At 59.0% G+C, this 20,872-nt stretch overlaps 1 protein-coding gene across 1 annotated transcript; it reads left to right on the top strand.

Moving 5' to 3' along the window:
- Positions 1 to 7,720: 7,720 nt before the first annotated feature.
- On the top strand, positions 7,721 to 19,770 carry LOC135881741 (steroid 17-alpha-hydroxylase/17,20 lyase). Its single transcript, XM_065408434.1, has 8 exons — positions 7,721 to 8,029; positions 10,828 to 10,966; positions 14,955 to 15,184; positions 15,747 to 15,833; positions 17,051 to 17,263; positions 18,013 to 18,182; positions 18,300 to 18,403; positions 19,502 to 19,770. Exons 1-8 carry the CDS (start codon positions 7,721 to 7,723, stop codon positions 19,768 to 19,770), a joined length of 1,521 nt encoding a protein of 506 aa, XP_065264506.1.
- The last annotated feature ends 1,102 nt before the right edge of the window (positions 19,771 to 20,872 follow it).

The following is a 20,872-nucleotide window of genomic DNA, read 5'->3' as shown; positions in this document are numbered from 1 at the left end:
CTTGGGGCTGCCACAGCCTGCGCCCCGCCCCCTCAAGGCCGGGCGACGGCAAGCGCCGGAGGACAGACTAGAGGGGAAGGCGAAGCAGGGTCTGGGCGCCTCCTGGCTCCAGCCTCGCCATGGGGATGGGGCTGCCCTGCCAGGGATCGGTGGCACCAGCCCCCAGAGGGGTTCTGCCTGGTGGTACAGGTCTCTGCAGCAGGGGCAGTGAGCCTTGCAGTGAGGGGCACATGGCCCTGGTTAGTGACCCCTCGTGGGGTCCCATGGGCACCACGCCCTGGGCGAGGTCCTAGGCCACATGTTTTGTTTGGAGGGGAGAGGGTTTGCCAACCCCCTGCACTATTCAAGCACAGTTTCCTTGCAGAATCCTCACTATGGCAGCCAGGGCACAGAGCGATTTCAGCCTGATCCCTCCCAGGTCCTGTCTGGGAGAGGATACATTGTTGCTCCCCTTTCCTCTTACCCCACCACCCCACTCCCTTGCAGTGATCCAGGTTTCTGGGGCAGCTGCTCCTAACGACTCAGTCATCTGGGGATGTACAATCTCCGATCATACCCTGGCCATTTCAAACAAGCTGTTTCTCAGCCCCAACCCCTCCACGTGATTTTTGGCAGCATGTTGTCAGTGTGGTGGGGAAATGGAGGAAGGGCTGGGGGGGGGGGGCAATGTTCTGCAGCCGCAGGTTTAATAATGAGCTCGCTGCAGTGCCAGACGTGCGCTGAGCCACAGACAAGGAGCCTCAACCCCCCACCACACAACTTCTCCGCTCAGTGTTCCCAAACCAGGGCAGGCAACAACAAAGGGGCACTTCCCAGCCCTAGTGGGGCCCTGCCACAGAAACAGGCAGCATCCGCTGGTGGGAACACTGACCTGATCCCCCACCCCATACGACCCTGCGCTTTCCAATGGCCATGTGGGACTATGGGGCAACTTCAAAAATCAGGGCCAGCTGTGGGATGTCCTGCACAGCCAGGGGCACTTGAGAGGTATGCCCGGTGGCTGTGCCCTTCCTGTTGATCCCAACCAGCTGGCAGTGCTGAGCCCAGCTCAGAGGCTGGGTCAAGCATGCACAGTGTCTGTCAGATGCTTAGTTTTATGGTCCCCAGTTGCAGGGCTCTTGTCTGTGGGGGTGGGAACAGGGTACGGGTAACGCTCAAATTCCTGCCTTGGCAACTTTGTTTACAACCATGCAGCTAATTCGCCCTAGCTGGATGATTTGCAATCAAACACCTCTGCTGTCTTTAAAATAAAGGCACCTGTGACAGCAACCCGGCACGTGCCAGGATGAGCAACACTAAAATAACAACCCTCTGGCCTCAGCCCAGCCCTCCTGATGGACCCTGTGCTAACAGGCAAGTGTGTGCAGTGCAGCAGAGCCAGCTAATCCAACCCTACAATAACAAAACTGCCTGGAGAGCCAATGACCTGTATGTGCCCGGCTGTTGGTTACTTCGCTTCTCGTTGATTACTAAGGTTTGTCTACACTACAGGCAGGGCCGGCTCTAGCACAGCAAGCAGGTGTTTGGGGCGGCCAACGGAAAGGGGCGGCACGTCCGGCTCTTCGGCGGCAATTCAGTGGCGGGTCCCTCAGTCCCTCTCGGAGGGAAGGACCTGCCGCCGAATTGCCGCCGCAGAATGAAGCAGCGTGGTGGGGCTGCCGCCAAAGTGCCGCCGATCGCCATCGCGGCTTTCTCCCCCCACCCCCCTGCCACCACTTGGGGCCACAAAAACCCTGGAGCTGGCCCTGACTACAGGGGCTAGAGCCTCGATACATAGCTATGTCAGTGTAACCTGTAGTGTAGATGCTGCCTATACTGATAGAAGGGTCTTTTCTGTCACTGTCGGAAAACCACCTCTCCTGTCCCAGCAATGATAGCTAGGTCAAAGGACGCATCCTTTCGTCAACCTAGCTGCATCTACAAGCTCAACTTTGCTACACCGGTCAGCGGCATGGATTTTTCACACCCCTGAGAGCCATGGCTATGCTGACCTAAACTCTAAGCATAGACCAGGCCTCAGTGTGCACAGGAAAAATTCAAAGCGTCCACTTCACTTCAGAACGATAACAAAGCTTCTTATTTACTTTTCATCATAGGATCTCAAAGTGATTTACAGACACTAGGGAATCGGTCGTCCCCCAACAGGCAGGGGAGTATAATTAACTCCATTTTGCAGATGGGTAAACAGGCCCAAAAGGGCTAAGTGACTTGCCCCAATTCACATAGCAAGTCAGTGGCAAAGTTGGGCATGGAACCCGAGTCTTAGCTCCCAGACCCCTGCACTGCCCACTTGCCAACACTCCTTTGATTTTATAACCTTCGCCCCTAGCTTTCACTTCTTGAGATTGCTCTTCTTACACCGCCTTGGGAAAGACATCGCTGGTCTTGGCCCAGGGAAACACGTCATCTTTGTACTTGTAAATAAACTGCTTCCTGGCTGCTTTAAAGGCAGGATGACTGCTAATATACTACCAGTGTACTGCTGCTTATATAACATTTTGCACTGCTATAGCTCTTGAGAGTCTCAAAGGAGATTACAGTAGATGATCACGTGCCTCAGAGCTCCCCTCACTCATTCTCATGGGTAAGTCTTATCCTTTTTATTTGGGGGAAACTGAGGCACAATGCAGACATACATCCCCGCACCTGCATTGTCATTTGCATTACTTCCCCTCCCACTGCCCCCGTCTCATTCCCCCAAGTAGTAGCTTTACAAACCCTCGGAAAAGTAACTGACTTTGTCCACTTCCTCAAGCCCACTCTGCTAAATCTGTCCCCAAGGGTACAGTGGAAATCAGGCAGCATCAGAGAGAGAACTCGGAGCTCGGCCAACACGACAAGCCCTTAATTGCAGCACACGTGGTTTATCTTCGCTCTGGAACATACCGTCTTGTCCGTGTCATTTAAGCGTACGCTCCAAGCACTGTCCTGGCCATTACCTTGAGGAGTTCAAGGGAACCCAGCCACTGAGGACAGCTGTCGAGGCCACCAGAATGGAAAAGGAGGGATGCTAGGAAGCTGGGACAGCATCAGCCTTCCCGACGGCAGCTGGAAGGATGTCATGGAGTCTTGGCTCCATGGCAAAAAGGAAACTGACCAGACTTAAACCAGATGTAAACCCAAGCAGCCTCAGCAAGATGCCCATTGTAAAGGGGCAGCTAGTCATTCATAGAACCACAGGGTGAGAAGGGACCACAAAGGTCATCTAGTCTAACCGCCTGCCAAGATGTCAGATTTGTTGTGGCTAAACCATCCAAGACAGATGGCTCCAGCCTCCTTTTGAAAACCTCCAGTGAAGAAGCTTCCACAACCTCCCTAGGCAGCCTGTTCCATTGTCCTACTATTCTTACAGTTAGGAAGTTTTTCCTGAGATTTAATCTGCCATTCCGTAGTTTGAACCCACTGCCCTTCGTCCTGCCCGTTTACGCAGTAGCAATAATATTCATAAAAATACGCTGCCCTTCTACAGAACTTTCCATCCCACCATCTCAGACTGCTCCACAAGTTAATTAGACTGCACAATACCCCTGTGGATGTATGTTCCTCACTCTCCAATCTTAGAGCAGTTCCCTTTCATGGTGACGGCTGGATCCTGCCATTAAACCCAGTAGGTAGGAAACTGTTCTCCAGAAGCCCCCCTTTGAGCCCCAATGAATTGTAACCCTGCGTGGCAGCAGAGCGGTGTCGGCTTCATTTACGTCAGGCTGGGTTCATTTCCCACGAGCAGCGGGAGAAGACGCACTCACGGTACACGTACACCCTACCCCGAGACTGAGCCAGAAAACAAAGCGCTGCTTTATCACATAGCTCATAAGATGCAAAAAAGCATAGGTGAAGCCATACTTAACCACAGCACTACTCCGCGCCCCAGCCCGCCTCTTCCCAGAGAACACACAGCCCGCGGCTGCCCTCTGTCACAGAGGGCCAGTTGAAGAATGGGTACAAAGTTTTGGAGGCAAATTTCTCGGGTTAATTCACTCCCTCCCCAGGTGCCGTGGGACGTGTGCTGAGCACTCAGAATGCCTGCAGGTGGTCGCGGCGCCAGCTAACGAGGCCCTCCGGTGCTCTCGGTGGACTCAGAGAAGGGAATGTGCATGAGGCAGGCAATAAAGTTGCCTCATGTCTCAGACTTGGGGTCCAAATTCTGCTCTGAGGTAAATCCCTTGTGACGCCATTTTGTTCGGCAGAGGCTCTCCACATCTGCACCCATGTACCTGAGAGCCGCACCTGGCCCTCGGGGCTTCCTTTGGGCTGGGGGGAGCCCCTAAGCTAGAGCGGGCTGGTGCTTTTTCTCCCACATGGTGTCTAACCTGTGGGGAATCAGTGCAAAAGGAATCCACATTCATTGCTAAAGATTCAGGGAGGCCCACCTCTTTCAGGCCACCTTTCAAGAGGACTCCCACTGCCACAGGAAACTCGGGTGACCAGATGTCCTGATTTTATAGGGACAGTCCCGATTTTTGAGTCTTTTTCTTATATAGGCTCCTATTACCCCCCAGCCCCGTCCCGATTTTTCACACTTGCTGTCTCGTCACCCTACAGGAAACCCCACCACGTGGGGTCCTGCCCCGCTCCATCCTCTGCCTTGGCTCTTCTTCCAGATGGAGATCTGTTTCCCCCAGTAGCGTAGCTAGGGGGGTTCAGGGGAAGCAGCTGCTTCCCGTCAGTACGTTTTTCAAAAGCGGCGCCTGCCAGGCCGCCGCTGGGGTCCTGCAGGCAAGTGCGGGGGCAGCACGGCCAGACTCCGGAGGAGCCATTGGGGGGCGGGGGCGGCCAGAGGAGCGAAGGGGCCGGCTCCTCGGCCATCGCGCCCCACGCGGCCCCAACATCGCCGCTGCGGCCGCCTCCTGCGGCGGCTCAGGGCTCGGCGGCCGAGCGCTCCGCAGTTGGCGGGCAGATCCCCTCTCCCCGGCAGCTCCCTGCTGCTGGGCTGAGGGAAGCAGGAAGCTGCCGGGGAGAGGGGATCTGCCCGTCAGCTGCGGAGCGCTCGGCCGCCGAGCCCTGAGCCGCCGCAGGAGGCGGCCGCGCTGAGCGTGGGGCACGATGGTTGAGGAGCCCGGCCGCTTCACTCCTCCGGCCGCGCCCGCTGCCCCCCCCCAATGGCTCCTCTGGAGTCCGGCCGTGCTGCCCCCCCCTTGCCTGCAGGAGCCCAGCGGCGGCCCGGCAGGCTCCGCTTTTGAAAAAAATGCTGGGCTGCCCGGGCGAGGGAACCAGGAAGCTGCCGGGGAGAGGGGATCTGCCCGCCAGCTGCTGCCCGCCCCACTGCTCCGCTCCCCCCAACCCCCGGGAGAAGCGAGCAGCGCCCGCCCACCACCCCTTCTCCCGCGCCCGCCCCCCCCCCACCGAGCCCCTCCGAGAGGGGGTGCAGCATGGCTGCAGCGTAGCCAGAGGAGCCAAGGGGGGGGGGGCGCGGAGCAGCTGGAGGAGGAGCCAAGGGGGGCGTGGCCAGAGGAGGAGCCAAGGGGGGGCGCCTTTTTTATGTTTGCTCCCCCTGCACTGAGAAGCTGGCTACACCACTGGTCCCCCCCTCAGTGGGGCAACCCCTGGCTACGGCACTGCCACATGAAGAAACTGCAGCTGGGTTCACCCAATGTGCTGCAAACACAGGAGCAGACATCATATGGCACAAGGGCCTTTTTAACGTCTTCGAGTACATCTGACATTGTGGTACTTCCTACGGACGTGGAAAGGCCATGCATCAGAGCAGGAAGGGTCCTTTAAGGCCATTCCAAAAGAAGCCAGTTCCCTTATGAATTGTTTCCTGTTTGATCGAAAAATAACTGTCCTTCTTTCTACACAGTGGAACTATGTAACTGTAGAGCCTGGATATTTCAAAGCACCCCAAAGGCACTTGCTTTCCTTCCCACTCACTGGAAAACAGCACTGGGTTGTAGCCAGGCCTTATTCTAAAGGACAGAACTAGTGACAGAGACATCTGTGCCTGCCCCAGCTCCACAGTCCACCCCAAAAGTTGCTGCAGCATTGCTGTGTGCTCATATTATTTAACTGCTTTAGGCGCAAAGAGCTCCCTCAAGTTTTCTGAGCGGGTGGGTTCAGGTGAGACGCCTGTGTCAGTCTAGCATCCCTCAGTGACTCCCAGCTCAGCTATGCTTCAAGTTGGGTTTTCCATCTCACTCTGCGATCTCAGAGTATAACTGAGTTCTTCTCCCCACGCCCCCCCCCCATGCATCACCCTGTCTCCCAGTTACACCTATGCAACCCTGTGTGAGCCTAGAGGGTTCAAAGAAGAGCCACAAGAATGATCAATTGATTGGAAGCCAGGCCTCATAGTGACAGACGCAAGGAGCTCAGTCGATTTAGCCGATGAAAGAGAAGGTTAAGGGGTGACGATCACCATCTGTAAATACCTATGTGAGGGACAGAAATTTGAGATTAGCGGCTGCTTCAGTCTAGCAGACAAAACTATAACAAGAGCTAATGGCTAGAAGTTGAAAATGGACAGGCTTAGACTAGCATTAAAGGTGCATATTTTTAACAGGGAGGGTAATTAAACACTGGAACAACTTACCCAGGGTTACGGTGGAGTCTCCATCACTGGCAAATATTAAATCCCGTTTTTCTAAAAGACCTGCTCTAGTTCAAACAGGAATGAATTCAGGGAAGTCCCATGGCCTTTGTTATCCAGGTCAGATCACTTGGGGAATGGACGCTGTTAATGTGCCTTTTGTGGCTAGCCATACAAACCGTCCTTCTGTGCTATTTAGTTATTTTGGCTGTTCTCAATAGCCACTATACAGATACTTTGGCAATATAAAAACACAGCCGTGCTCCCTTCTCTGAGCTCTGATGTTTGGTGCCCTCCCTAGCTCCTTGTTCCCAGAGTACGCAGTAAATCAGGCGAGAATGGCTCTAAGAAGTGGGTTTTAAGTTGGGAGATCCAGTGGTGTTGGCTCCCTACTGATTCAGAGGGAAGACCGCCCCTCTACTGGATTTCCAACACCACTTCCTGCAGCACTTCACGGCTCTTCTAGCAATGTACTGCTGACCTAGCCCGAGGCTGCTTAGCTCATGAGAGCTGCCCAGATTCCTGCACAAGCAGACTGGTCCCCAGGGAGTCACTAAGGAAGGGCTCCTGATTATTAACAGCACTGGATTAGGACGCTGAAGGCCTGGGTTCAAGTCCCACCTTTGGCCAGTCTCTTACTCCTTGAATGGTCCCCATGTGTACAATGGGGATTGAAATCTTCCTTTGTCTAACTGGATTGTAAATGGTTAGGGGCCAGGATTGGCTCTCATTATGCAGCTGTACAGCACCTGCTCCAATGGGGCCACAATCTCACTTGAGACCTCTAGCTGCCACCCTAATGCACATAACAGTAAGAAAGTCTTGCCATGTGTCCTGGCAAAGGTAACGCTCCCTAGGTTTGCTCTGACCCCATGAGGCTCTGCTGATCCTCCCTGCCTGCCAAACCCACAACCCCTGTTGATATTGCTGGGGATTTTCTGGGATTTTTAGGAGCTGGCAAAGACCAGCTCAATTAGCCAAACTTACTAAAGACGGATTCTGCTCTCGCTGCGCTGGCAGCCGGGAGGCTGGCTGCATTCCAGCCCAAGTGAGTGGTTATCTTCCAAGCTATTGATAACACAGCCCTCTGCAAGGCAACAGGCAACCCCAAACCAAGGCAATGTCAGCGAAAGCCTTTATAAGGGACCGCGCCTCGCTCGCTCCGGGGAGAGCCGACAGCCACATCGAAGGACGATGGTCCCACTCCTGGGCGCGCTGCTCCTGGTGCTGGCACTCCTCTCCTTCTGGAGACTGGCAAAGGGGAAAGCAGAGCCCAGGCCCAAGTACCCTAGGAGCCTGCCCTCCCTGCCCATCATCGGGAGCCTGCTGCATCTGTCCGGTAACCCCCAGCTCCACCTCCTCTTCCACAGCCTGCAGAAGAAATACGGCAGCCTCTACTCCCTGAAGATGGGCTCCCACTACATGGTGGTGGTGAACCACTATCTGCATGCCAAGGAGGTGCTGCTGAAGAAGGGAAAGACCTTTGCCGGCCGGCCCCACACCGTAAGTAACCCACACGGCCCTGTCCCTCTAGCTGCCCGGGAGAGAAAGGCAGCAAAGCCTAGTGAGTAGAGCACAGGGGTGGGAGACCTGGGTTCTATTCCCAGCCGGCTGGGGGTCCTTGGGCAAGGCACTTCCCCGCTCTGCGCCTCAGTTTCCCCATCTCTAAAAGCAGGGGAATAATACCCCACCTTGCGGTGCTTTAAGATCGTTGAATGACAGGTGCTAAACACACTAGGGCAGTGGGTCAGACCCTTTCCACTATGGTGACCCCACATTTCCCCTCCTTCCCATCTAGTCAGAGAGAAGGGGAGGAGTGACTGTGAGACCCATCCACCCCCTGACTCCCCGACCTGTTCATAGCCCCCAGCTTGAGGTCCCACACAGGGGGGGAAACCATGCTCCTGTTAACCCTTCAGCTGCTGTGCTGGAACTAAAGCCCCTTTATTCATGTAGGTGGCACCCTCGTGATAAAGGTGGCTGGTTCTCAGGGTACCCAGGCTCGTGAGTCACCTGGTTACCCCCCGACCTCCAGCATACAGGAATCCTGCTTGTGCTTAGCTGGAGGCCAGCTCCTAACACCACCAGCCTGTTAGCCAGCCAAGCACTCTCCTCCGGGCTAGGCCTTACTTTGCCTTGCAGGGCAACCACAGGTGCACCCCACTCCCCACGTCCCTTTGAAGTGTTGCCCTGGGCTAGCCAGCTCCTGACACTGGCTACGCTCAGAAATCCCAGGCTTGCTGTGCCCAAAGGCACAGTCTATGCACCAGAGGGTCAAATTCAGCCCCAAACCAGCGCTTGATTTAACACCACAGCCCAGAACTATATTTATAATGAAAACACGACTAAGTTTGTTATCAGAGTTTAGAGCTTCAGGAGCTGGTGAGTAAGGAACCTGGAAACAAAGGGTTACACGTCAAACAAAATAATACCATGCTTTCCAGAGACTAAACAGAACTCACAGGTTCACCTCCTGCCTACAGCAGTTTCTCTCACCCCAAATTTTGACCAAGGCTGGTTGTGATCCGGTTTTCATGGGTACCAATGCACTGCCTGTTTACTTCCTAGGGGCAGGAGAAGGGGGTGTTAGGGTGACCAGACAGCAAATGTGAAAAATCGGGACGGGGGTGGGGGGTAATAGGAGCCTATATAAGAAAAAGACCCAAAAATCAGGACTGTCCCTATAAAATCAGGACATCTGGTCACCCTAGGGGGTGTCCTCTTTGTCTTCTCCGTGCATCCCCAAAGTTTATTATCTGTCCTCAGAGGCAGTATCACCCCTCACCCCCACCTTCACTTGTTTTTTCTGTGTGCTCTTCCCTGTTGTGTTCGTGTCTCTCTGTTGACTTGGTATATCGATCTGCACCCATTGTGTTAGCTTCCTATGCTTTATTTACACGCTGACAGAGAAACAGGGGAACAAACATCCTTTCTCTGCCAGAAAACTTGTCTGGCCAACGCTGTCTTGGTACAGACGTTAAAACGTATTTCCAGTCTCTGTGCATAACGCCTCACGTAGTCTCTGTACATACATGTCACAACGCCTCTGATGACCAGTGTGACCCTAGCTTTCCCTTTAGACCTCACCTGACATTCTTTGGTGAACCAGAATAGACAGCCCAGAATCCGGCTATGTCTGAAACTGCTTGTCAGCTGGCATTGAGAGGGTCTCTTGGGTCACAACAGGGTTACTTCAGTATGTGACAGTAATGACCCCACCGCGGCAGCGTCTCTACTCACAGCTGGCTCCTGAAGGCCACTCGGGGTTTTTTCCCCTTTGCTTTATTTATCCCCACAACATTAGAGTGACCCTGCTGACCCAGGCTGCAGGTCCAGGGACATGTATGTGTCCCAGAGGAACCCCCTGGCCACATTCCCCTTCTGGTTTCAATGGGGGAGGGCACGTCACTTCTTGTCCCAAACTGTTGGGTGAGACTGGCATGCACTGTTAAAGCGGGGCTGCGTGCCATCCCAGAGGTGGCTGCATTTCAGTGCTGGGTTAAGCTGCTCTGGTGCGTGCAGAAGCTCTCGTAGATGCTCTGGGATGAAATGTGCTCTCGGGATGGTTTCACTGACTGTGTGTAGGGCTTTACACATCCCCAAAGGGCCAAATTTACCATTGATCCAAGAGATGCAGCTCTGCCAGCCCCAGTGATGTTGAATTTGCGTAGGGCCAGAAAGTGTGGGGTGGGAGGAGGAGGGCTCGGTAGAGGTGAAAGACTGCTTCCCCAGCCCTAACCAAGCAGACTGGAACTGCATCCAAGTGGGCAGGACAGGAAGACATGCCAGCCACTCCCACGCCGCCACTCCATCAGCCCTGTAACTCCAGCCGCAGACAGGACCAAACCCCAGAGACCTGCGGGCCAGAGGCCAGGCTGGCCCATTTCCTCCCCCGTCGAATCCCAGCCATGCTGTTCCTTAAATATCCAGAGGGGGGCACCAGTGCCCAAGACAAGGCGCTCCTGTGTGCCACGCAGGTTACAGGCGCTGTCCCCGTTGTTCACCCCGCAGCGCCCGGGGGGACTTGGAGGCAGCCCCGTGTGTCCCCCATGGCCATGCAGAGCACTCGACCTTGGCTTAGCCCCTTGGGCCCGGTCGGAGCTAGGCACTGCATGGCTGAGCCAGGTCAGGTCCAACGCCCAGGGGGGCCGGGCCCCAGGGAAGAACCCTGCCGTCGTCAGGCCGGGATGGTGCAGAAGTGGCAAGGTGACATCGCTGGCTCCCATGCCAGGCTTTCCACCCCCGTCTCGCTGTCCTGCCAGCGGCGGAGGAGATTGCTATGTCCCTCTCTTCACCCTCAGGTGACCACGGACATGCTGACCAGAGACGGCAAAGACGTCGCCTTCGCCAGCTACAGCCCGCTCTGGAAATTCCAGCGCAAGCAGGTGCATGTGGCACTCTCCCAGTTAGAAAAAGGGACGCTGGGCCTAGAGAAAATCAGTAAGTGTTGCTCCCCTGCCTCTGCATCTAGGGAGGCCGGCTAACCGCGGCAGAGGGGACGGATGGGCTAGCAGGTAGGGTGCAGCGCTGGCAGCCAGTGGATCTGGCTTATATTCCTTGCTCCACCACAGATTCCTTTGGCAAGTCACAGTGGTGTTCTGTGCCTCAGTTTCTCCCATCTGTTCACTGACCTACTCCATGTTTGACCTACCCCACATCTATCCCGGGCTATTCCAGCCCCGGGCTCCCCGCACGCGCGGTACTGCCGGTACCTCCCAATCCCGCCCTGCAGGCCCCGGGCTATCCCAGCCCCGAGCTCCCCGCACGCACGGTACCGCTGGTACCTCCCAATCCCGCCCTGCAGGCCCCGGGCTATCCCAGCCCTGGGCTCTGCATGACGTGCCTTAATCACAACGGGGGCCCTGTGAAAAGCACGATTTCACGGCCTGCGTGGAAATCGCAGCATTAGCTCTGTCCCGTGACTTTTCCAACAGCAGGGCGGAGGAAGTGCCATCCGCGTGCGCCGGTCTCGTGCTGCGTGCGGCTCATACCACGGCAGCAGTTCAGAGGGGGTCAGCAGCTGGTTGCAGGCGAGGCCCATAGCTAGTGGCACCGCTGCTTGGAAAACGAGTTACGAGGCGCAGCGAGCGTGAGATCAGCCCACACGGATGCCTGGTACTGCCTCCTTCCAGTCTGGGGAGGACGTGGTGGCTGCGCTTATTCCGGGAAAATCGATACTTTACCCGTGACGCTGCTGGGAATTTTTACCAAATCAGCCACGAGTTTTACTGGGCCTGACTCATGAGCTGGGACACATGTTGTTTTTCCAGTCTCATCTTCCTGGCCTCCCCCACAACCCACAGGCATCGATCACACCAGCCCAGACCTCATCCTGTTACCTGCCCCCTGCTAGTCCGGTCACGGGCTCCCCTACAACGCTGCCAATACCCCTCGATCCCGACCCACAGCCCCCTGCTAGTCCAGTCATGGGCTCCCCCACAGCGCTGCCAACACCCCTCGATCCCGACCCACAGCCCCCTGCTAGTCCGGTCACGGGCTCCCCCACAGCGCTGCCAATACCCCTCGATCCCGACCCACAGCCCCCTGCTAGTCCAGTCACGGGCTCCCCCCACAGCGCTGCCAATACCCCTCGATCCCGACCCACAGCCCCCTGCTATTCCAGTCATGGGCTCCCCCAACAGCGCTGCCAATACCCCTCGATCCCGACCCACAGCCCCCTGCTATTCTGGTCACGGGCTCCCCCACAGCGCTGCCAACACCCCTCGATCCCGACCCACAGCCCGCTGCTAGTCCAGTCACGGGCTCCCCCACAGCGCTGCCAATACCCCTCGATCCCGACCCACAGCCCCCTGCTATTCCGGTCACGGGCTCCCACACAGCGCTGCCAATACCCCTCGATCCCGACCCACAGCCCGCTGCTAGTCCGGTCACGGGCTCCCCCACAACGCTGCCAACACCCCTCGATCCCGACCCACAGCCCCCTGCTATTCCAGTCACGGGCTCCCCCAACAGCGCTGCCAATACCCCTCGATCCCGACCCACAGCCCCCTGCTATTCCGGTCACGGGCTCCCCCCACAGCGCTGCCAATACCCCTCGATCCCGACCCACAGCCCCCTGCTATTCCGGTCACGGGCTCCCCCCACAGTGCTGCCAATACCCCTCGATCCCGACCCACAGCCCGCTGCTAGTCCGGTCACGGGCTCCCCCACAACGCTGCCAATACCCCTCGATCCCGACCCACAGCCCCCTGCTAGTCCGGTCACGGGCTCCCCCAGCAGCGCTGCCAACACCCCTCGATCCCGACCCACAGCCCCCTGCCAATCCGGTCACGGGCTCCCCCAACAGCGCTGCCAATACCCCTCGATCCCGACCCACAGCCCCCTGCTATTCCGGTCACGGGCTCCCCCACAGTGCTGCCGATACCCTTCGATCCCGACCCACAGCCCCCTGCTATTCCAGTCACGGGCTCCCCCAACAGCGCTGCCAATACCCCTCGATCCCGACCCACAGCCCCCTGCTAGTCCAGTCACGGGCTCCCCCAACAGCGCTGCCAATACCCCTCGATCCCGACCCACAACCCCCTGCTATTCCGGTCACGGGCTCCCCCCACAGCGCTGCCAATACCCCTCGATCCCGACCCACAACCCCCTGCTATTCCGGTCACGGGCTCCCCCCACAGCGCTGCCAATACCCCTCGATCCCGACCCACAGCCCCCTGCTATTCCAGTCACGGGCTCCCCCACAGCGCTGCCAATACCCCTCGATCCCGACCCACAGCCCCCTGCTAGTCCGGTCACGGGCTCCCCCACAGCGCTGCCAACACCCCTCGATCCCGACCCACAGCCCCCTGCTAGTCCGGTCACGGGCTCCCCCACAACGCTGCCAATACCCCTCGATCCCGACCCACAGCCCCCTGCTATTCCGGTCATGGGCTCCCCCCACAGTGCTGCCAATACCCCTCGATCCCGACCCACAGCCCGCTGCTAGTCCGGTCACGGGCTCCCCCACAACGCTGCCAACACCCCTCGATCCCGACCCACAGCCCCCTGCTAGTCCAGTCACGGGCTCCCCCCACAGCGCTGCCAATACCCCTCGATCCCGACCCACAGCCCCCTGCTAGTCCGGTCACGGGCTCCCCCACAACTCTGCCAATACCCCTCGATCCCGACCCACAGCCCCCTGCTAGTCCGGTCACGGGCTCCCCCACAGTGCTGCCGATACCCTTCGATCCCGACCCACAGCCCCCTGCTATTCCGGTCACGGGCTCCCCCACAGTGCTGCCAATACCCCTCGATCCCGACCCACAGCCCCCTGCTATTCTGGTCACGGGCTCCCCCCACAGCGCTGCCAATACCCCTCGATCCCGACCCACAGCCCCCTGCTAGTCCGGTCACGGGCTCCCCCAACAGCGCTGCCAATACCCCTCGATCCCGACCCACAGCCCCCTGCTAGTCCGGTCACGGGCTCCCCCACAGCGCTGCCAACACCCCTCGATCCCGACCCACAGCCCGCTGCTAGTCCAGTCACGGGCTCCCCCACAGCGCTGCCAATACCCCTCGATCCCGACCCACAGCCCCCTGCTATTCTGGTCACGGGCTCCCCCCACAGCGCTGCCAATACCCCTCGATCCCGACCCACAGCCCCCTGCTAGTCCGGTCACGGGCTCCCCCAACAGCGCTGCCAATACCCCTCGATCCCGACCCACAGCCCCCTGCTAGTCCGGTCACGGGCTCCCCCAACAGTGCTGCCAATACCCCTCGATCCCGACCCACAGCCCCCTGCTATTCCAGTCACGGGCTCCCACACAACGCTGCCAACACCCCTCGATCCCGACCCACAGCCCCCTGCTAGTCCGGTCACGGGCTCCCCCACAGCGCTGCCAACACCCCTCGATCCCGACCCACAGCCCCCTGCTATTCCAGTCACGGGCTCCCCCAACAGCGCTGCCAATACCCCTCGATCCCGACCCACAACCCCCTGCTATTCCGGTCACGGGCTCCCCCCACAGCGCTGCCAACACCCCTCAATCTCGACCCACAGCCCCCTGCTATTCCGGTCACGGGCTCCCCCCACAGCGCTGCCAATACCCCTCGATCCCGACCCACAGCCCCCTGCTATTCCGGTCACGGGCTCCCCCACAGTGCTGCCGATACCCTTCGATCCCGACCCACAGCCCCCTGCTATTCCAGTCACGGGCTCCCCCACAACGCTGCCAATACCCCTCGATCCCGACCCACAGCCCCCTGCTATTCCGGTCACGGGCTCCCCCACAGCGCTGCCGATACCCTTCGATCCCGACCCACAGCCCCCTGCTAGTCCAGCCCTGTGCATGACGTGCCCCCCCTTAGTCCAGTTCCAGCTACCCTCACCCCAGTTGTGTTGACACCCCCAGGCTCAATCCGCTGTCCCTGCTTGCTAGACTCTGGTGCTCACCAGATGTGTCACCATCTCTCCCCTGCCTTCTAGTCTGCCGGGAAGCTGCCTCCATGTGTGAGACTCTCAGCACTTTGCAGGACACCCTCCTGGACATGGCCCCGGAGCTCAACCGAGCCATCACCAATGTGGTGTGCTCTCTGTGCTTCAGCTCCTGCTACAGGCGAGGGGACCCCACGTTCGAGGCCATGCTGCAGTATAATCAAGGTATCGTGGACACGGTGGCCCGAGCGAGCCTCGTGGACATCTTCCCCTGGCTGCAGGTGAGAGCTGGAGGGGGTGGTGGAAGAGGGGAGGTGGACAGTCGCTCTTAGCCCGCCTCTGATTTGTCCCTCCTCGCTTTTCACTGGCCAGAGTGGGCTGGCTGGGACTCTCCTAGTAGCCCATAGAACCTCTCTCTGGCTTGAGCAGCATCAGGCACGAATTCACTGAAGTCAGTGGGTGACTATAAAATCATTGCTACGTTCACTGGGAGGTCAGTAAAACGACGTCCAGCGGCCAGTTGACGACCTTGGTACGTTGGTGGATTTGCACAAAACACAGAGCACAGCAAACACCAGCACTTAACAGACGCACCAGGCGAAGGTTGTCATCTTGCTCCCTGAAGGACAGTCCCCAGCTCACTGCCGCAGCAACGTGCTGCCTCTCAAAGGTCCCTAGACATTTGCTGGACCTGCTGGGAGACCCAGGGCTCTGGAGGAAAAGGGCTAGTTTGGGAACCAGGGGGGACTTGCACCCCTGCCTCAGACGTCGCAGGGAGCACGTGGGGCCAGGCTGAGATGAAGTGGAGCAAATGGGCGTCACCACTGGTCTTTCCTGCCGCAGGTTTTTCCCAACAAGGACCTGGCATTGCTGAAGAGGTGCGTGGAGATCCGAGACCAGCTGCTGCAGAAGCAGTTCAAGGAACACAAAGTAGGTGGCTCGGCGTGGCCGCTCACAGACCCGGGCCGGGCCTGGGACCCAGCCGCCGGGCAGGGGGATGTATTGCTACAATCTGCACCCCACGTTTCCAGATCATCGAGGCCCTGCCAGGCCCCAGTGGGGAAGCAGCAGGGACCAGTGGGGATCTGCATCCCCCATTGCTGATCTGTCCCCAGGCAGCAGGAGCCCCAGCGGACCGGCTACCTGCGTGACCCAGGGGATGGGAGCACACATCACCTGCTGTGTCTGGTGGGGCTGTATGAAGGGAGGGGTTTAGAAGTACCAGGGAGCCATGCCCCCCCCCCACCACCACCAATGTACAACCCTCACCTTACTCTAAGGAAAAGAAACTCTTCCCATACCCACAGTGCTTGGTGTACAGTGGGGAGGGGGTTATAGCATGGGATTGCCTGCCCCAGCGCTGCTAGTGCCCCCCCGCCCTGAACTCCAGCACCTACTGCTCCCCCAGTCCTGGGCTCCCCACGCTTAGCTCTGCCACCGCACCCCACTCTGGAGCGGGTAGGATAGAAACGTCCTGCAGCCGCGCAGATCTAGGTCCAATTCCCAGCTCTGCTGCTGACCCACTTGTAACCTGAGCCAAGTCACGGCCCCACCCCATGCCTCAGTTTCCCACCTGTAACATGAGGCTAATGATACTTCCCTGCCGCATTGAGAGGCCTAGTGAATAGGAGAGCTGGGTTCTGCCGCTGGCCTGCTGAGTGACTGTGGGCAGGTCATGTCCCTTCCCCGTGCCTCCGTTTCCCCATCTGTAAAATGGGGCTAATGGTACTGCCCCCTCCTTTGCAAAGTGCTGTGAGACCTACTGGTGAGAGCGAGGTGTTATTATCCAGGATTAGTATTGTTCCCAGGCAGGGCTGAATGTTGCCCTTGTCCCCAGCCCCCGCTGGGCGAGGGAAGGGAGTGCTGGGGAGGTGGGAGGTTTAGCCACAGGTCGGGGCAAAGAAGCTGCTTCCATCCATCTTGAATGGCTATCTTCACCTGGCTGGGAGTGTTGGGCCCACACCTCCTCATCCACCCCGGGGGGGGGGGTGTCTTTCTGGATGGGGAGGAGACAACCACCCTGTAGGCCCATCCGATCTCCCCGGTGTATGAACTGACACTGAGGAGTAGCGGACGGCCAGGAGGGGCCCGGCCGCCCAGCTCCCCTTGCAGCCACCTCTGACCCCTGCTGTCCTGCCCCCTTGCAGGAAGCGCTGGGCAGCGACTCGGCCAGCGACCTGATGGATGTGCTGCTGCGCACCCAGCTCAACATGGACAACAACAACAGTCGGCTGGCCCAACCGCTGGAGCTGACGGACGACCATCTCCTCATGACCGTGGGCGACATCTTTGGGGCGGGCGTCGAGACCACCAGCACCGTGCTCAAGTGGGCTGTGCTCTACCTGCTCCACTACCCGGAGGTGTGTGCATCCCCCCTGCCCACCCGGCCCTTCCGCCCCACGCCCACCCCGAAGCGCAGAGCCCGCTGGAGAAGAGTGCCCAGAAGTCCCCTTCTAGGGTGCCCCCTCTTCCAGGCCATTCCTTGAGTGGCCCCAGGGCTCGCTGTCAAACATGGAGGGCAGGATGAGCGTGTCCCCAGTGACCTGGTCTGTCCTAGACTAACAACCTCCTCTGGAGTAGCTACCCCTTACCTGGCTTGGGCTAGGGTCCCCCTCAATGACCCCGGGTCCCTGGAAACCCCACTCAGACCCAGGCGAGCATTTAACAGCGATCCTTCACTGTCCCTTCCCCGTGCCTCCGTTTCCCCATCTGTAAAATGGGGCTAATGGTACTGCCCCCTCCTTTGCACAGTGCTGCGAGATCCTTCACATCTGTCCTGCTTGGAGGGGCCAAACAGGTTGTTCTGGGTCAATACTGTGACAAAGTCGGGCCCTGCTGGGACGTATCGACTGGGGCTCTGCTGCACACCAAGCTACGGACAGAACTCAGACAGTTCTTACAGAGAATCTCCACTAGCTTTTGGCCTTACAGGGCCCGGGACACACCGTGAGGGGTCCTGATTCAATCCACTAGGGGGCAGTAGTATATGTACCCTACCCAGGTCATTTAGTAGCTGGACCAAAGTGACGTGCTTTGCCATAGGGAGACCTGTAGCCCTTAGCAATCCCCTCCCTCGGCTAACGCTGGCCCGGCTGGACTGTGCCCCCAGGTGCAGAAGACGATCCAGGAGGAACTGGATCAGAAGATCGGCTTCGAGAGACACCCCCGGCTCAGCGACAGGCAGCAGCTACCCTACCTGGAGGCCACTATCAGCGAGGTCCTGCGCATCCGGCCTGTCTCCCCTCTGCTGATCCCACATGTGGCCCTTATGGACACCAGGTAAGACTTCTCTGGGCACATCCCAGCTCGTGGCCCAGCCCTGTCCCTCCTTTGACAGGGTGGGGAGGTGATGGCCGAGCGAGGCACTGAATTATTCCCTCTCCCCCCACGCTGCAGCATTGGGGAATACACCATCCCAAAGGGAGCCCAGGTCATCATCAACCTCTGGTCCCTTCACCACGACGAGAAGGAATGGGACAAGCCAGCGGAGTTTAACCCAGGTGGGTCCTTTTCTCCACCCTTCCTTTGGGCTTAGCATCAGCACCCGCCTGTCTCTGCCCCCCGGGCTGATGGGGTCATTGCTGAGCCAGGCTGGGTTGAGAGGGAAGTGCCAGACTTTGCCTCTCTGTTACCGCCGAGCAAAGCCTGGAGCTGGCTGCAGCCCAGATCACTGGCGGGGAGAGCTGCGGGCAGGGGCTCATTCGAGCTTGGAGGGGATCCCTGGGCTAGGAGGTGCTGCCCTCCCTCGAGTCCCCAGGCCACAGTCCCCATCCTCCCAGGCGGAGGACAGCGCGGGGCTGTATGGAGCCTAGCGATGCTGCTCCTCAAGCATCCAGAAGGGGGCGCTGCTGAGCAATGGCACCTGATTCTCTCTGTTTGGGCAGCGCTGGGCCCACAGGTGACCAGCTGCATTGGACCCTCCTGCGTCCAGCACCAGGTTGGCCCATCTTGTATTAACTTTACGCAGTCTGGGCTGTGCCAGGCTGGAGCTTCTTCCCGGGAGGCGAGGGCTGTCAGGATCAGGGGGCACACAGGGGCCGGTGATAAATCAGAGAGGCTGCAAGTGCAGAGGCATTGTCTCACGCCTTCGAATGGAGCAAGGGAAGCAGGACAGACCCAAGTGTGTGTGTGTGGGGGGGGGGGGGGGAGGGTGCAGGAGACCAGGTCTAGGGTGCAGAGCTCATGCCATCAGGTTGCTGCTACGAATCGGGCCTTGGCCCCACGGCACAGCCCTTTGGAGGGACGTGTGAGATGAGTTCGGCAGGTCTCTGCCCTTATGAGAGGCACCAAGTGCACAGTGTGACTGGCTGGGATACGCCCTACACCTCTCCCTCTGGGCTGGGGCCGGGGGGGAAAGGCAGCACTTCCACGGCCTGCGCCAGCTTCAGCCCGGAGCCCCCACATCCCCCACACAAGTGGGTGTCCGTCCGGGCCCTTTGCCCAGCAGCTGAACACGAAGGAAGGGGGGAGGGCTGGCTTGATCCTGCTGTAGAACAGCTCCGCCCCCCCAGCTACAGTCCCAGGGGCCCCACACATAAGGAAACGTCTCGCCAACGATGCCGTCCCACCCTTTAACGAGGCTGCTGCACCCCCTGCAGGTCGCTTCCTGGACGAGCGGGGCAATCGGCTCTACTCCCCCTCGCCCAGTTACCTGCCCTTCGGAGGCGGGATCCGGGTGTGCCTGGGCGAAAGCCTGGCTAAGATGGAGCTCTTCCTCTTCCTGGCCTGGATCCTGCAGCAGTTCACCCTGGAGGCCCCCCCGGGCCAGCCGCTGCCGGCGCTGGAGGGCAAGTTCGGCGTGGTGCTCCAAGTGCAGCCGTTCAAGGTGAAGGCCAGGCTGCGGGCGGCCTGGCGGGATGGCGTGTAGAGCTGCCCGCACCATGGACCCGGCCAGCCGCTCCAGGGACGCAGTGTGGGAGGAAGCTGCATGGGACAGGGCTCTGTCCAACACCAGGGATGGGTCTATCCCCTGGACGGGCGAAAGGAGCGTTGGCTGGGTCATTCTTTGGGCAGGCATGGGCCCAGTGGATCAAACGCCCCAGGGGAAACCGCTGCTGGTGCCAGGGTGTCTGAGCCCCTGTAACGCTAGTCAAAGGCTGTGCCCTGCCTGCAGGGGCCAGGATTTAGTGTGCTGCTCCCCCCTCATTGCTCTGCCACGCCCCTGGGGGGGTTCAGTCCCTCGGGGGCCAGGCAGGGTGCAGAGGGCGTGAGTTGGTGGAGGGGCTTAGGGGACTAGCAGAGGCAGGTTTCCTGTTCCACAGGAGCAGGTGGGGAAAACCCCCCATAAAGGGGCCTCGGCCCTCAGGGACCCGGCTCAGCTCCTCGGGGGGCTGAAGCTTATCACCCCAGCGCAGCTCCTGCCCTGTGCGGGGTGGGCAGGGCGCCGGGAGCTCCAGCCCTGCTCAGTTCCCCAGCCCAGCCTCAGTTACTGCAGCTTCATCCCCTGCCTTGGGGTCTGGCCTGCACCCGTTTCCAGAGAGGCTCCGGCCTCCCCTCAGAGCAGGTGCCAGGTGAACAGGAGCAGGGCAGCCCTGGCCTGTTGCAGAGCAACTGCCACGTCAGGCGGGTGAAACAGAAGAGCGGGCAGAGCTGGCCGGGGCAGACCCGATTCTCTGACTGGCCAGGATTTTCAAAGGGGGATGGGCATTCAGTTAACAAGTACATTTGCTCTGTGGTTTATGGCAAGTGCAGCCCCAGATCCCCACACAGGATCTGTCCTGCAGTCGAGAGGCAGCCTGGCCCAGTGGTTAGGGTGGCTAGCCTGGCACTTGAGAGACCGGCTTCAATTCCCTGCTTCCCCCATGGACTGCGTGAAATTCAGCAAGTCACTTAGTCTCCCTGTGGGTTCCTTCCCATCTGTACAATGGGCGTAACAGCACTGCCCTACCACACAGGGCTCTTGTGAGAAGAAATACATTAGACTGGGACGGGGCTCAGATACAGTGGTAATGGGGGGGCCAGATAAATCC

Source organism: Emys orbicularis, chromosome 7 (assembly GCF_028017835.1).
Source record: "Emys orbicularis isolate rEmyOrb1 chromosome 7, rEmyOrb1.hap1, whole genome shotgun sequence".
Taxonomy (NCBI): domain Eukaryota; kingdom Metazoa; phylum Chordata; order Testudines; family Emydidae; genus Emys; species Emys orbicularis.
The sequence above is the reverse complement of the archived record's forward strand: the minus strand, read 5'-3'. Positions and strand labels throughout refer to the sequence as shown.

What these genes read in the sequence shown, in the direction of transcription:
- LOC135881741 (XM_065408434.1), top strand. Translation starts at nt 7,721, where the DNA reads ATGGTCCCACTCCTGGGCGCGCTGCTCCTGGTGCTGGCACTCCTCTCC. An exon ending in AGCAGTTCAAGGAACACAAA is followed by an intron (nt 15,834 to 17,050) that starts GTAGGTGGCTCG and finishes GCCCCCTTGCAG; the next exon opens with GAAGCGCTGGGCAGCGACTC. An exon ending in GTGGCCCTTATGGACACCAG is followed by an intron (nt 18,183 to 18,299) that starts GTAAGACTTCTC and finishes CCCACGCTGCAG; the next exon opens with CATTGGGGAATACACCATCC.